Source organism: Anabrus simplex, chromosome 1 (assembly GCF_040414725.1).
Source record: "Anabrus simplex isolate iqAnaSimp1 chromosome 1, ASM4041472v1, whole genome shotgun sequence".
Classification (NCBI taxonomy): Eukaryota; Metazoa; Arthropoda; class Insecta; order Orthoptera; family Tettigoniidae; genus Anabrus; species Anabrus simplex.
Window position 1 is genome coordinate 816,926,305 of NC_090265.1, and position 13,033 is coordinate 816,939,337.

The 13,033-nt window shown below is 38.7% G+C and overlaps 1 protein-coding gene across 1 annotated transcript in view; it reads left to right on the top strand.

The window, feature by feature from the left end:
- LOC136873788 (probable G-protein coupled receptor CG31760) overlaps positions 1-13,033 on the top strand; it is a 131,599-nt gene that overhangs the window by 98,224 nt on the left and 20,342 nt on the right. The window contains exon 12 of the mRNA XM_067147020.2: positions 2,359-2,502. Within this exon, the coding sequence (XP_067003121.1) occupies positions 2,359-2,502 (144 nt within the window). The remainder of the gene's footprint in view (positions 1-2,358; positions 2,503-13,033) is intronic.

Sequence of the window (13,033 nt, forward strand, 5' to 3'; positions counted from 1 at the left end):
AACAATGTTGTCAATCATACATATTTATTAACAGCTTACCAGTTTCTTTTCTGATGATGGCAGCTTTGTTAAGTTTTGACTCAGGCGTGCTATCTTAAATGACTGGGACAACATCTGTCAGAGAGAAGTATGTGTCACATGGTAGGTACTTCATTGTCATGAGACCAAAAGTCCAGTCACAAAAAAATTTGCATGACCCACTGGCAGAAAAATCTTTATTTCTGCATGTAAATATGACATAACTCTTCACATGTTATTGTTATTTTCCTTTTTGTGCTTCGCACTTGTCAGCATGAAGAAACAAATCACAGCACTATGACTGGACTCCTGTGCAGGCAGTCTACCTTAGTTAAAATTACCAGTTATAAAATATGCAGCCCAGTAAATGTCTATAATTGTAACTATATATTATCTTGATACATAAATTGGTTATTCCATATCTTGGTAGAAGACAATGCAGGAACTTCATTTAAGAAACCATATCTTAAGTTGCCAATGTTAAATTCCCATTGTGACTTTTCCGTATGGTCACATCACTGTCACTCCTTTTGTCACGTAGTTCAAGGATCAGGGTAACAGATGGCGTTCAAATCTAAAAATTGATATTTCTCACCTTTCCTGCCTTTTTCCTTCATAGTGCAAAATTTTGTCGTGCAACTTAAGGTATGGTTTCTTGGATAGCATCACAATTTTGTGTAAGCTATGTGTACCACTTTTCTACCCGAATGTAAGAAACCTGGTATGGAACAGAGAAGTTCCTATGAAATATAAAAAGATAATGTACTGTATAAGATGTACTGTATCCCTATATTTAAAGTATGCATCAAAGACTTCGACTTTGATAGCAAGAAATGAGAGTAAACTTCAGGCCAGTGAGATGAAGTTCCTGAGGAGTATGGTAGGGAAGACAAGGAGAGACAGAGTAAGAAATGTTGAGGTCAGAAAAGAGACAAGGTTAGAAAAACTTAGTGATAGGATGGAGAAGCATAAATTATGATGGTTTGGACATGTTATGAGGATGGAGAAGGGAAGGATACCAAAACAGGTGTTGGAGGCTAAGATAGAGGGAAAGAGGGCAAGTGGAAGGTGCAGAGAAAGATGGATGGACTCTATCAAGAACAGTATAAGTAAAAAGAAGACTGGACTGGAATACAATTACTGAAAAGGAGTGGTGAAAGGAGAAGCAATGGTGGAGAAGTGCCATCAACACCCTGACCTGACAGGAGCTGGACAAGGTGAAATGAAAATGATGATGATGATAACTGTTGATGAAAGATGTTCAGTTTGTGAGCTGACTTCACCGTTATCTTCCAAGTTACATGTGCACGTAAAGCCAATGGCTCAATAATAGATGCATAGAGCTATAATTTTATGACTTGAAAAGTACAATTAACAGCTATATCTTGCTCATTCATACAATTTCATACTCCTCATCAGACCCAGTTCTTCTACAACCAACTGTTCCCAGTCCCCTGTGAGCTCATTTCTACACCCTAGCTTCATCAGGAGGACATCAGCACTCTCAGATCTTCAGTCTTGATGTGGGTAGTGTGGGATAAGAAAAAAGCTGGATGAACACAGAAACAGGGACAAAATATAACGATGAATACAGGTAGCAAGTAAAGTAAACTCCTGTCCTCATCCCGAGGCGATGCGGCTCTTTTCAGGCACACCCCTAGTGGAGCTGAGCCACATGTACCATCGTAACCATATACCATGCCATTCTTAAATATCTGGCAGTAAGGAAATTGAACCCAGGCCTCATAAGATGGCATAACAGTTACGCTATGGAGGAAGATAATAAAGTGATAAAAGACTTGGAAAACAGGGCAAATACAGAAGAGGAAAGCGATCCCAACTGGTCAGTTTAAGTAATGGAGAGGAACAATGAGTCTATAATGATGAGAGAATGTTTTACCAAGTTGTACTTCCTTATAAAACAATAATGACCACCACTACCACCACCACCACCACTCCTCTTTGCTTATATGTACGTACAAGAGGAGTCCCAAAAGTAAGTTTGCAAGACATTTATCACCTGTAAACAGGATGCTTGACAGATTGCATTTGTAGCAGATGTTTGTTTATGTTTGTTATTTCCACATTAGTTGGTAGAAGTGTACACTATCATCTTGACAATAAAAGATGGAGGGTCAATTGGAACAGTGGTCCAAGCAGGAAGTTCCTGCTGTTATTCAATTTCTCACCACAAAGAATGAGCCTGTTGTGGAAATTCATTGTCAGTTTGTGTAAGACTTTGGTAAAATTGTGATAAGTCCTCATAATTTGACAAATAGTGCTCTGAAAACCAGGAGAGTGACAACAGTTGACTTTTAAAAATGTATTTCTGTCTTCTAGGTGGTTCGTGTTTTACGTGGTCAAGGCGATCAATGGGACAATCGTGCTCGGGCGCGTGGAGTGACCGCGTCCTTCTCATTGAATGGAATTGGTCTAGTTCCAGAGGAGACGGCAGATCTCTATCAGGAGAACGAGGAGCTGAAGGTACAACTGTATATGTCACGTGTAGTGACTGAGGCCACTCTTAGACAGAGTAGAGTACATGTGCACACTCTAGTTCAGAGAACAAACCGCACGCCTGAACGCCACATCCGCAGCATGTGCATGGCTACTGAGCTCATGAGGTCCACACATTAGATATTGTGTAGGTAACAACACTGTTTACATGAGTTGTTCTCTGCACTTCCAAGTTGTCTCAGGATCCCTCAGGGAACAGATGAGTTTGTTATATAATAAGGTTAGTGGAAATCTGAGATATGACAGTATTTCTTGTTTTACTATGGCAAAATTGTAAATCATTTTTATTGCATGCATTTCTACATCAGTGTATGAAAGTATTAAGGATAATATTTCCATTAGAAAAACTTTCTTAATTCTTATAATTATGACTTCATTATTACTACTGGTTTGTTAACTTGCGATCACTTGCATGTTGGGAGGTCACATGATACTTGCGCTGTTAGGTAGAATCAAATGATTTTCTTTGAAATAGTTGAATATCTAATACTAGCTAGTGTACCTGTGCTTTGCTATAGAATTCTCAGAAAGACTGTCTTTGTGGTTTTCCCAGCTGAAGTCAACATAGATCATTACAATAATGTCCGAAGGAATGTAGCAATTAAAAGCAATGTTATCATTATAAAATACTTGATCAAATGAAAAAATGCACATTTTCTCACTTTTAACAAACAGTACTATGCTGCCAATCTAACAACCAAAGTTCCAGTGCTGGAATAACCGGGCTGCAGAAACCGTTAACACTCCTCTGCCATTATTCCATTAAATGTGCAGACTGCTCATTCCAATTAGTGCCTCAGAGTAGGTATTGAATAGCTGGAATGCTATGATGAACCAGTGTGTTACATCTCTACTGTATTTGGTTACATACCAGTAGTATCAGAAAATTTATGAACCAGAGGAATGGCATGCTAAAGAAGAGAGAGATTTAACTCCCCAGCTGATTCCCGCCAGTATTCAGGCAGGCTGTTATACTCGATATGCAGCAGTAATTCCTTCTGTCAGAAATGAGTAGCAGCAGAAGACACAAAGCACATCACAACAAACAATGGTCAATGTAATGTTATTGTTGATCAATTTTATGAGCTTTCTATATTGTAGGCCTTCACATTTAGTTTTCTCCTGACTCTGTGATATTAGCACATCTTATATAATTATTTATAGTGTAGACTGTATTTCCTTATTCCCCGACTTTACATACTGATTTTCATTAAAATCTGTTTATCCATTTTCTCGTGACTCAGTGCCGATATAGACTTAGCAACAAAAATCCAAATTCATAAATAGCTCTTGTTATCATAGCCAGTATAGTAAAAATGTATAAGACATAAATGATGGGAAATGAAATTCTTTATCACTTTAGGTACATAGTACGGTATTTATCAATAGAACCACTAATAACATAAATATTTGAGAATTAGATTTTACGCCTTCCCCTAAACTACCATTTCACTAAGTGTGAATAAAATTATTTATGTCCTAGATTTTAGCAACTTATTCATCGACTTTACATACCGATTTCCATTAAATTCTCTGCCATTTTCCTGTGATGCGTGTACAGACAGACAGACAGACATGATGGAAAATTTAAAAAGTGCATTTCCTTGTTATTGTGGACACGACCAATATAGAAATACAATTCTTTTCAAATTCTGAGCAATGTACAGACAAAACTCTTTTTTTATAAACCCGGTATAGATATTTGTGGTTTTGTTGCCTCTACCTTCTCTTTTAGTGTCATTTATTGCTTTTTAATACTTATGTTTTTAACATCCTTTTTAAGTACAAAGAACATCTAAACTCAATTCTTTTTTCTTATAAAACAGCATTTATATTTAATATTTTATAATCATACCAACTTCTTAAATCAAACTTGGTGTATTAATAAAGTTTGTATCTGATTTATGGGACAAAACGTAATTAGGTCTGTGTATAACTGTTTAAGTTAGAACCTGGATTTTGTTTCATGTGTTAAACATAATTTCTTTAAATATACTGCAAATCAGGATTGTTGCTGGACTGAGTGACTTAGATAATAGACAGTGCCCAAGTTGGAGGGTTAGATCCTTACTTAGTCTCAGGGTAGTTGAAGATACTTTAAAAAATCAACCATTTATTAATAGATTTACTGGTATAAAATGGGACCTCTAATGGACAAAACTTTTTTCTAGCACTTTGGTGTCTCAAAAAATCATTAAAATAGTTGCTTTTGTTTACAATGTGCTTTACATTGCACTGACACAGATAGGTCTTATGAAGACTATGGGATGGGAAAAGGCTGTGACCTTAATGAAGGTACAGCTCCCCAGCATTTTCCTGATGTGAAAATGGGAAACACAAGAAAACCATCCTCAGGGCTGCTGACAGTGGGGTTCAAATCCACTATCTCCCTAGTTCAAGCTCATAGATGCGCACCCCTAACCACATGGCCAACTCGCTCAGTCCGTGAAAGCATGAAATGGCAGATGTACACAGTGTTATCAGTGTCACTGTACATATGAAGCCTGTTCCAAAGAAAATAAACTTTGAACATTCCTCACAAATACAAAGTCTTACCAGTTTCTGGTAAGTGGCACTGTATACTGGTATATTTCCTAACTAGGTACCTAGCCATTTACCATGAATTTCTGAAACAGTTGTTGCTCAGCAGCTGTCAATTTTCAAGTGTGTTGAATATGTGTTGGGATTGTCAAGATATGAATGTATGAACATTCATTTCTGCTTCAAACTGGAAATAGTGTTTACGGAGACTTACCAAATGATGAAAACAGTTTATGGTAATCAGTGCATAAGTCATACAATGGTTCTAGCGCTTCAAGAATGGTCAACAGTCAATGTTCAGGACAGCCCTCAACACTTATTTTGCACAAGTATGTGAAGTTGTACATTCTAAACATAATTTGGCAGTTACAGAAGTAAGAGAAGAATGTAACATCTTGATAGGATCATGTCATGAAATTCTCATGGAATATCAGAAATGTCTTCAGATGTTTGGGAGAAAATGACTTGTGGAGAAACAACTTCTGGAGCTACCATCATTATTCATTACAATATCCCAGCTCACTCGTCGCTGTTGATTCACAATTTTTTTTTTTTTAAGTTTTATGAACACAAAGACAAATATCCACCCTACTCACGTGACTTAGCCTCAGCAGACCTTTTCCTATTCCTCAAACTGGAATTGGCCCTGAAATCGCAGACAGAACTGCACGCAATTCCCCAAATTGCCTACCAGAACTGGTTCCATGCATGGAAACACCGTTGCGAGCACTTCAAAGGAAACAAAGCAAACTAGGCAGCAGATAAGTCCCTAAGGACTCGAATATGATGTCAAAAGGTATTCAGTGTAATAATGACAACTTCTTCAGAATATTTATGAACAACTTGAAGAGTTTGAGAGAAGTGACCCCATTGGACTGCTGGATGAAGTCTACAGAAGAAAATGACCTCTCTTTGAATTGTTCCCAGTGTACAATTGCAGCAGTAGAAGAATGAGGACACTCACTAGCACTAGGAATGCTCTGAAATATCCAGGCTCAATTACCAGACATAAAACTCGCTTCCTCGACTTGAGGTGAAGCAGCTCATTCCAGGCACTCCCCCAGTGGAGGTGAACTGCATGTACCATTTTATCCACATACCAGCCCTCCTTCCATTCTTAAATCTCTGGCAGTAACTGGGAATTGAACCCAGGTCTCCGAAGATGGCAGCTAACAATGCTAACCATTATGCTATGGAGGCGAACAATTATCAGGCATGACAATCATCTTATCGTTCAAGAGGACAGAGACAGGAAAGAATTGCACTTTGCTGAGTGTGTGCACAGCACTGTACACAGATAAATTCACAGCAGAACACTTCTGGCTGCTGTGGCCAGGTTAGGCCGGTACTGGCTCAAATGTTTGTTCATATCTCAAGATTTGCCCTCGTCATCATTGAAAAATAACTGCGAAGTGTATGTTCTCTATAAGAAATACAACAATTACAACTGTTAGCTATATGGCCGAATAATGTTGGCCAGCAGCAGTTTGATTCAGTGTCTATATATTTTTCAGTTATGAAAATTTATGAATTGAGGTAAAAGCATTACAGATTAAAATCTTGGAAACTGTTTATGTTTGTGTACAGAAATTATGTTTACTGTTTCTCCATTAGGAAACACATAAATAAAATGGCCTTTGCGAACTAAGTTGTAATATAGTATTTCTGTTCAATGGTCTCGCTCAGACTTTTCACATTTAATGACAGAAACCTGGTAGAATAAATGTAAATACAACACAGAAAGAAAACACTCTGAGGAATGATCTAAAAAGAAAAGAAACAGTGGTAGAGTGAGATGGCTGCCTGCATATCTCCACCACAGTGATTTAGGAGGGAAAGGCAACTATGTTAGGGAAGTGTGCAAGGCGATGACAGTAGAACATAATAATAGAAGAAAAGTACTGTATATGAACATATAATAAGCTTGGAAGAGGATAAAATCACACAAAAATGATAAAACATAATAACTGGTCAGTGGAAAGCAGAAAGGCAAGTCAAGAACCTCCCTCCCTCAAGAAACACAAAAGGATAAGGATGAGGTACATATTTTCACATGCAGTTGTGTTCATAAATCAGACATCTTCTCATTACCCAACAAGTTATTTTCCTTCTTCTAACTTCATCAGGAAGGTGGACAACCAGATTCATTGAGGATGGGGAGGGGGCTCTTTTTAGATATCTTCAATCTCGATGTGGAAAGTGCAGAATAAGGAGAAAGCCAGATAATAGAAAAGAAACTTTATATATGTGGTAGAACACAAGAAACACATGAAAAACATAGACAAAAGGAAAATCCCTATGGCCTCTGGAATGTAAAAATTGGAGTTTATCTTTGTTATTTTCCCTCCCTCTTGATGATGATGATGATGATGATGATTATTATTATTATTATGATATGATGATTATTGCTGCTTTAAGGTGCATAAGGAGACCTTTCATTATATTTGAAACATAAGAGATGCCTCTATGAAACTGCTTTCAGTCCCTTGTTGTAGTCACCAGAACTGTGTAGAACCCACTGCCATTGATGCAGAAGCCATATTATACCTGCCATAGTACCTCTTCTCTGTTTTACCACCTGAAGAATGTCTAGAACAGAGCATATCCTTCAGGATATGAAGCATGGACTTAGGTGTTATTCCTGTCTCTCAGGCTAACTCACAAATTGTCTAGTTGGCATTGATTGCCAAAAAACCTCTACTTGATTTTCACTGACACTGGAGTGGTCTGGCTGAGGTATCTTGGCAGCAAGTTAGCATCAAATTGAAGGCATTTACCCACCATGTCTCTGTTCTGTAAGGTAGAACTTATTCCCTGCATAGCTCGTAAAGACTTGGATGACACTACCTCATCTCTATCCAAGTGCATTGTTCTTCTTTCAAAAACACCATGGCTGCTCACCTTCAGACCACCATTTCACAGTCATCAATCTCCTTAGCACATGTGTGGAGCGCTGGATGGGAGAGTCAATGTACTGGGAGGTAGGTTAGTAAATGGCCTAACATTGTGGTGTAGAGGAGATACAGTGGGTTTGATTCCTGGTATATATACAACTGTGTTGCCATAATTAAAGTGCCAACCTTTGTACCCAATCTTTGTGACTTTGGTAGCTCAGTTTGTTGGTTGTCCTTCCGTTTCCAAGATTGCAAGTTTGAATATGGGAGAAGATGAGGAAATGTGACAACTCCCTGTTATTCAATAAAAATTTTGTTCTGTACTTAACATCTCTTTGATATGTACTGAACACAACCTAATATGTTGAAATTTTGTTTAGAGTCCGCATTGTTCACTTACGGCAAAAGGAGGAACCTTTACAGGACAAATTTCAGACACTCAGGTGTGTCATAAATTCTGAAAATGTATGATTAAAATTATAGCAATTATAGCTTTAACACACAAATTATTTTATTATTGTCACTAGCAGTACCTGTGTCTATAGAGCAACCACTGTAGGATTAGGCTCTTATACTCTGGCGCAGCACATACGAGTTTTAAGAAAAAGTTTGGCAATAAATACACTAATGGAATGGACTGTGTTACATAATATCGTTAATTAACCAGTAAACTAGGCCCAGAGCATTGTTCTCTAGAATATCAATAAAATTAAAATATTTGGATTTGAATAAAATAGCCCATTCAGATGGGAATGAAATGATTCAGACACATGTTGTTCAGCATGTTGAAGTGTTGAACTCTGCCCAAGCCATACAGTCAACTATATTCTTGGGATGCACCTGGATGATCTTCATTTCATTAAAAAATCTCCACACCTACTCTCACCTATTTGTCATATTTATGCCTTGACCTACTCTGCCTATCACAACTCACACCCTTCCCTCCCAGACTTCTTGTTATATATCCTTTAACTTACAATTTCCTCTAGTAAAATTTTGCCAAATTTATGTCACCTCACCAACTTAATACATCTCTCTACTTGTGATCATATTTACCCATCTCACTTTTCTCAGGAACACTGCATATCAAAGATTACTTTCTGCACCAGTTGATGTCTGTGTTTCCTGTGCTCCACATAAATACCTTTAAAAATGACTTTCTTATACATAAATATACACGAGTACTTTGATTTTCTTCTGAAAGGCTTTCCTTGCATGTGCTAGTTAACATTTCATACCCTCTTTGTTTTTCTCATTACTGTTATTTTACTACTTCTATTCCTCTACTTTTTCTAATGATTTTTAGTTTGATATTTTCTGACTCATCTCTAGACTAACTTGACTACTTTCCATTGTGAGGAGTAATACACAATTTGATCTTCACAGTACTGAATGTTAATGAACTATGGAAGAAATAAAAGATCAATACAGAAGCCGAGAGGATGTGAAGAAGTGAGCTGTAATATACAGGAGTTAGTTACCTTAATGGTCCTTCAACTTATAATTGATAATTTTTATTATTGTAGATACCTCCAGTTGATCTCCTAACAAACTACTGTTATGAGATAAAGAAAAGGTTTTGTATAGAATAAAAAGTATGTGATCCATTTTTGTGTTCTATTGTACAAGAACAAGTCCAGTGGTCATATAGAACAAAAAGTATTGTCAGTTCAAAAATGAATAGTATTTGGAATTCTAAAATTTCTCCCTCATCCAGTAATTTCATGCTTGTCATATTTATTAGTACATCTTCCCTCACGAGGAGGCTGTCACAAGGACCAAGTATATCAATTACAAAAAAATGTATTTTTGAAAGTCATTGGTGAAATTGATAGAATGTCTCAGATAGAAAAGAATACAAGATTCAGAAATAAATTAGGAAATGTCAAATGCTATACAAATGATTGGGGAGTATGGCTAGTGAATCTCGAATTGCAGCAATAGAAATACTTCCAAAGTATGATGACAAGCTTGACCACTCCTCAGATCACATTGTTTCCTTTGTTTCCTCCTTTGCGGTTACGGATCCTTCATTCTTGAATTGCTATCTCTCTTAAGGACTAGGACAGTGGTTCCCAAACTATTTTCAATCACAGATCCCTTCAGTGTTAAAAAATAATTCATGGTTCCTCAACTGAATCCTATTTTAAATAAGCCTGTATATTTATATTACCAACTTTACTAAAGATCTCACACTTTCTTTCTGAAAACTTGAGCTTAATCCACAAGGACTCGTGCGTGGACGTGTAATGTGTGGATGCGTGTGTGGTCTTAAAGACTACAATTAGGCTTAAGTGAAATAAATCAATCAATCAATCAATCAATCAATCAATCAATCAATCAATCAATCAAAACTGATCTACATTTAGGGCAGTCACCCAGGTGACAGATTCCCTATCTGTTGTTTTCCTAGCCTTTCTTAAATGATTGCAAAGAAATTGGAAATTTATTGAACATCTCCCTTGGTAAGTTATTCCAGTCCCTAACTCCTCTTCCTATAAACAAATATTTGCCCAATTTGTCCTCTTGAATTCCAGCTTTATCTTCATATCGTGATCTTTCCTACTTTTAAAGACACCACTCAAACTTATTCATCTACTGATGTCATTCCACACCATCTTTCCACTGACAGCTCGGAACATACCACTTAGTCCAGCAACTCATCTCCTTTCTCCCAAGTCTTCCCAGCCCAAACTTTGCAGCAGTTTTGTAACTCTACACTTTTCTCAGAAATCACTCAGAACAAATTGAGCTGCTTTTCTTTGGATTTTTTCCAGTTCTTGAATCAAGTAATCCTGGTGAGGGTCCCATACACTGGAACCATACTCTATTTGGGGTCTTACCAGAGATATATATTCCCTCTCCTTTACATCCTTATTACAACCCCTAAATACCTTTATAACCATGTGGAGAGGTCTGTACGCTTTATTTACAATCATATTTATGTGATTACACCAATGAAGATCTTTCCTTATATTAACACCTAGGTACCTACTAACAATGATCCCCAAAAGGAACTTTCACCCCATCAATGCAGTAATTAAAACTGAGAGGACTTCTCCTATATCTCTTTAAAATGGACTGAATATTAATTTGTTGCTTTTTTATAATGTTTTTGTTTTGTATTAGGCTTCTTTTGATGCTTTTATCATATTTTACTGAATGATATTGTTTTTATTTGCCATTACAATGCACAACATATAATAAAATAACATAAGCAACATAATAAACCAACACAAATTTGATTAATCAGTATAAAATTAAATTAACAATTCTGCATAAATTAAACAAATTCTGAAATTAACATGTATTTTTAAAAAAACCTGCTATATAAAACTAAAATTTCCCAGATCAGATAAGGAAATATCTTTACATAGTACAACAAAACATGTTGTCAAGATAATATTAACACAGGAATAACTGAAATTTGCTCTTAGTCCTCTTCTTCTACGTTTCCATGAGCAGAGTCCGACTAATGTAAGTCGGTGATTTGTCGGCAGGCTCTGAGCAAAAGGAATGGATGTGTAACAGCTGTTTGTGGTAAAATTTTCCCACTTTGTGAAATTGGTTCAACCAGTCTCTGAACAACACTTTGAGCACTGTTACTCACTGAAAACTGTCCATCAGGCTGCTTTCCTGCGTATACTCCATGTTACAAGTATAATATATTCTTGTGTCTGCAACGGTGTAGACCTTGCTTCCGTACTTCGCAGGCTTGTTACTAATATACTGTTGAAATTGACACCATCCCCAAAAACCCTCAAGCCTTCAAATACACTGACTGACAGAGCAAATGCAACACCAAGAAGGAGTGGTTCGAAAGGGATGAAAGTTGGGGAAAAAACAGAGACGGCACGGACGAATAATTGATGTTTATTTCAAACCGATATGCAGGTTACACAATGCGCACGGCATCGACTCAGTAGGATGTAGGACCACCGCGAGCGGCGATGCACGCAGAAACACGTCGAGGTACAGAGTCAATAAGAGTACGGATGGTGTCCTGAGGGATGGTTCTCCATTCTCTGTCAAATATTTGCCACAGTTGGTCGTCTGTACGAGGCTGGGGCAGAGTTTGCAAACGGCGTCCAATGAGATCCCACACGTGTTCGATTGGTGAGAGATCCGGAGAGTACGCTGGCCACGGAAGCATCTGTACACCTCGTAGAGCCTGTTGGGAGATGCGAGCAGTGTGTGGGCGGGCATTATCCTGCTGAAACAGAGCATTGGGCAGCCCCTGAAGGTACGGGAGTGCCACCGGCCGCAGCACATGCTGCACGTAGCGGTGGGCATTTAACGTGCCTTGAATACGCACTAGAGGTGACGTGGAATCATACGCAATAGCGCCCCAAACCATGATGCCGCGTTGTCTAGCGGTAGGGCGCTCCACAGTTACTGCAGGATTTGACCTTTCTCCACGCCGATGCCACACTCGTCTGCGGTGACTATCACTGACAGAACAGAAGCGTGACTCATCGGAGAACACGACGTTCCGCCATTCCCTCATCCAAGTCGCTCTAGCCCGGCACCATGCCAGGCGTGCACGTCTATGCTGTGGAGTCAATGGTAGTCTTCTGAGCAGACGCCGGGAGTGCAGGCCTCCTTCAACCAATCGACGGGAAATTGTTCTGGTCGATATTGGAACAGCCAGGGTGTCTTGCACATGCTGAAGAATGGCGGTTGACGTGGCGTGCGGGGCTGCCACCGCTTGGCGGCGGATGCGCTGATCCTCGCGTGCTGACGTCGCTCGGGCTGCGCCTGGACCCCTCGCACGTGCCACATGTCCCTGCGCCAACCATCTTTGCCACAGGCGCTGCACCGTGGACACATCCCTATGGGTATCGGCTGTGATTTGACGAAGCGACCAACCTGCCCTTCTCAGCTCGATCACCATACCCCTCGTAAAGTCGTCTGTCTGCTGGAAATGCCTTCGTTGACGGCGGCCTGGCATTCTTAGCTATACACGTGTCCTGTGGCACACGACAACACATTCTACAATGACTGTCAGCTGAGAAATCACGGTACGAAGTGGGCCATTCGCCAACGCCGTGTCCCATTTATCG